Source organism: Berghia stephanieae, unplaced genomic scaffold (assembly GCF_034508935.2).
Source record: "Berghia stephanieae isolate SIO BIC M18660-M18661 unplaced genomic scaffold, UCSD_Bste_1.3 scaffold6064, whole genome shotgun sequence".
In the NCBI taxonomy this organism is placed as follows: domain Eukaryota; kingdom Metazoa; phylum Mollusca; class Gastropoda; order Nudibranchia; family Aeolidiidae; genus Berghia; species Berghia stephanieae.
In genome coordinates, this window is record NW_027627583.1 from 476 (window position 1) to 5,045 (window position 4,570).

The window sequence follows — 4,570 nt, forward strand, 5'->3', positions numbered from 1 at the left end:
GACGGTCTAGTTTTGTTTTGACTTTGATGCGACAAATAAAAAAGTTTCTTTTTTTTCTTTAAGTCGGCATTCGAAACGGAATAAAATCAGTTGTTTTTTTCGAGGAAACGAAATAAAACTTTTTATTTATTTTTTGTTGGTTCTGTTCTTTGACATTACGAATTTTATATTTATTAGGTATTGTTTCATTGTTATGTCATAGGGATAGTAGATTAACACATTCTCTCTCTCTCTCTCTCTCCTCTCTCTCTCTCTCTCATCTCTCTCCTCTCTCTCTCTCTCTCTCTAATAAATACTAAAACTACCATAAGCCATGGTCTCACGGTTCGGAAAAGTTCCAAATGATCAATATTATGTATATTTTAAAACAAATTTATAGTTGACCCTAGCCATACAGCTCTAAAACTATACAAGTTAGAATTCTGATGTCTTCATCATATTTTCTGATAATATTGCCATAAAATTGCCAAGTTTTAATATCTAATTCCACGTATTAAGCGAGATACAGGCACAAACCAGAATAAAACGCAGAAAAAGCGTCCCATATTTTCCGTATTATTTTTTCTCTTGTGAGTCATCCAAATAAATGACATCTTTGAAACTGCATAACTTTGTTATATATTAATGGATTGTCAAAATTCAAAAGGATTTTTACTCAGTGAGATAGGCTTTTGATTTAAGAGTAGTATTTCCTACAAAAATAGAAAACAAAAATTTTCATAGTCATTGCTTATATATATATATATATATATATATATATATATATATATATATAATATATATATATATATATATATATATATATAGTGTGTGTGTGTACGGTTAGATTAATTACAAATATTACATTTGCATTTCCATGAGAGGATATGATTTTTGAAAACATTAAAATTTGAAATTTTCCTGATGTGCTCGGAAGTTCATTCCAAAACACAGCAGCAGAATATCTGAAATATCTTTGCCATAAGACGTTGTTCTGACCCTTGGAATATCAAGTGGTTTGAATATCTAAAATTGTATCTGTTATTTTTTCAAATGACCATATCAGATAGACAAGGAGGAGCAATTTTGTATAAAATTTTAAACGTTTCCAAAGCAATTGTTCTCATTCGTCTTATTTGTAGGGAGGGGACTTTGGCCTTTGAAAGTAATCGGTCGTAGATTTCAAGCAGTATTCACCTAGCTTTTTTAAGTGCTGCCAACAAAAATGGGTTTCAAGTAGACAACTTGTACTATTTGAAATGGAAATTTGTTTAAACATGGCCTGCTATGGAGCATGAAAAGCATTCTGGAGCAAAAGATCATTGTGAATCAGTTGAAATGCCTGATATAAATGGTCACATATGTATTATCTTGCTCTTGATCAACTTCGTCTAAATGCCCCTTCACCTAAATGCCAGGTTTTTTTTTCTGCTTCCACAACCACCGGCATTTAAGCAATCACCACCAGTATATGAAATTGGTTTTCCAGCCATAGTATGAAGAGCTCATTTTGTCAATGAGACCTGAAATGCCAGAAACTAAAAAACAATGTTTAACAAAAACTCTGAAATTTTTGAAGCCACTATACCTGCTGACAATTGCCACATGTAAAGCTCCCAGGTGTGTTGATACACAGGACAGGAGGATCAATTGAGCAACGATTGCCACCGGCACACTCGTTCACACATCCACCACACAGGCAGGATTTGAACCGTCTGTGGTCCAACCTTGTTGGCAGATACACCTAAATCGTGGCTGCATCAAAAAGTTAACAAAATAAATATATAAATGTGACTCACCATCTCAAACTGGTCTTAGATGCTCTAAAGTGAAATTATTGTAAAAAATACAAAGTTTGGGTTAAGTATATATTATGATTTCTTGTTTGGAATAATCATATTTTGTTAAATTGCTTCAAAGAAAAATTTAATCATGTTGGTAATTTCATCATCAAATTCATGTTTTGGCCAGTGCTTCAATTTGACACAAAAATGGATTGAGACAATTGATCACAAATACAGAATAAGTTGCCCATTGAATTTTTCATGGCTAGCGATTTGTAATTAATCCTTAACCTGACTACTCACTCAGCCACAATACTACACAAACCTTTAGCTTGATCAGATCAAAGTTTAATGCGAATGAGCAATATATGCATACCTGTCCAGCCTGCACTCTGTTCTCATTGACACACGTGCCATGTCCACAAAGCTCGGAATGAGAAGCTGATGTACAATCATCATGTCTCTCGCTGCAGTGGATACCATACCAGTTGGCTGCACAATTGCATCTGGGAAAAGATAATTTATCCTAATTAGAATGTTATAAATACAGCATTCAATCATGCTCGATGTCCTTCACTGTTCTTTATTTTGTTCCCCCAGCAAACCATGTGCAACCTTCTTTTTAATCCAATCCACTTTATTCTGTAGCAGCTTCAATACTTAAGATAGATGCAACATTTATGTGGTGTGGATGGTGTTAGGTTATGGCTCGTACAACAATAATTTATGTCCTCCTGTGACAAAATGTTTTCGAATTGACAAGTTAATTTTTCATAACTGTCAGAATTTCTCAAGTTGTCGAGGAGGGAATTCTGTGACTGTATTTACTTGGGGGGAAAAAAGGACTGAATATGTGCATTCACTCAGGTGTGAGCTCCTTTCTTGGATTTTGTTGGTGGTCTTTGATTGGGGTGGCAGTTTGTCCTAGTATACATTTAAAGAAGATGCCAGTTTATGTTTGCTTTCATTTCTTTTTCATTGTTATCCAGTTGCTCTTTGCCATCACATTTGCTCCACATTTTCTGTTGTCGTAGTTGTTATGGATAAATCTGCAGTCTCACCATTAGACTTTTTTCAAACTGATTTATGGCTTTCTTCGTCTGGAGGTCTACCACACTGCAACTGTATCCAGCTGGGTTCATCAGTTTGGTATAGCATTGTTCTTTTACTGGCCTGGAACACGATAATGAGTACAATGGAGAAAATTTAGCTTGCTCATTTGCTTTTTTTCCTGTTTTTGAGCGAGATTTAAAAAATTATTTACAAAAAAATGTCAACAATAAAAAAAAGATAGGAGTGGGGATGATATTATAATTTGGCAATATTTTATAGAAAGCAAATAAAAGAGAGAGGAAAAAAGATTTCAGAAAAAAAAAAAGGGGTGGGACATTTATTATTTGCAACATTCTGTAGAAAGAAGGCCAAAAAAAAAAAATTTTTTTAAATAAAAATGGCACGGACAAGAATCGAACTCACAGCACCAATTTATGACAAGCCTTCTGAGGCCAGCCATCTACATGAGTAACGACGCATATTATGATTACTTAGTAAGCCACCTATCCCCCCGACTGATTTGTTTGTTTGGGTAATTTTGTTACTTTTATTATTGATATTTTATTAATTTTGCTTATTTCTTTTCATATGCATTGCAAAAGTTTTCGTATTCTCAATAGTGAATAAATGTAAAAAGAGCAGAGTTTAACAAAAAGCATCTATCTATAGTCACCGTTGATTATACTCAAAGTTGTCTGTGTAAAATCACAGTGGAAGTGGCTGTCATTCAGATCCGTTTTTTGTATAATCAAAGCAAAAGCAAAGCAAGTTTGTACATAACATGTCGTAACAAAAATTGAGAAAAAAAAGGAATTCAATTAATATCTCAATTTGACATCTACTTAATAAATTTTTTATAAAAATAAGTTGGCTATTCAAAATTATGTACTTTTTATCCATCTTATAATGTAAATTTTATGACCATTGGTTCATGGTTATTGATCAGTGACAGGGAAAAAAAAAATACAACCAAAAAAAAAACATTTAAAAAAAATTTTGAGTCAAAAATAGAATGATTGAAATCTTTATTAAACTAGTTTTGACAAATTTTACAAAAGCTGCTGTAATTTTTGCTGTATATTGATAACATAACCCGGGACCCATACTATAGATAAAAGTAAAAAAGGTATCCATGTCAATAGCTTGTCAAACATAGCTACAAGAGGTCACGTGATAATTCTGCATTGATGACAATCAACATTCAAAGGAAATATGTCATCCAATAAGAGTGATCATATCATCCACCTAGAGTATCCATGCATGATGTTTGTACTGACCTGTAGCCTCCATGTGTGTTGACGCAAGTGGCACCATCTGGCATCCAAGGTCTGTACCAGCATACTCAGCACACTCATTGACATCCTGTTCACATCTCAAACCCTGTAAGGTGGGAAAAACATGTTTTAGAATATAGGAATTGTATATTTGGAACCCTTTATTTAAATGTCAGTCTGCTCGAGAGGAGAATGTTCAAAGGTGGTGTCATTAAACGTTTACCTGAAATATCCAAATATTAAATCTTGGCAGAATAAAGAATTGTGTCCCTCAAGTGCAAAGAAATTAAGGGAGACTTAATACACAACCAATACAAAATTGTCCATAAAACATATAGCATAAAATGAATCTCTTTATATTTTTTATATTTTCTCCTGTGACATCACCAAAAGGGGTTCAACAAACACAAAGGGAAAATTCTTTAATTTTTAGAACAGAATTTAAAATAGACGGGTAGTCACATTACAGAATCTGTGTTT

General features: G+C 33.3%; 1 protein-coding gene across 1 annotated transcript; it reads right to left on the reverse strand.

Annotated features, from left to right (window-relative positions):
• Window positions 1-1,625: 1,625 nt before the first annotated feature.
• Window positions 1,626-4,196, reverse strand: LOC144962113 (uncharacterized; the record flags this gene model as incomplete). Its single annotated transcript, XM_078895073.1, has 3 exons — window positions 1,626-1,734; window positions 2,140-2,269; window positions 4,094-4,196. Coding segments are annotated over 3 exons (342 nt in total), but the record flags the coding sequence as incomplete, so codon positions are not given.
• Between the last annotated feature and the right edge of the window lie 374 nt (window positions 4,197-4,570).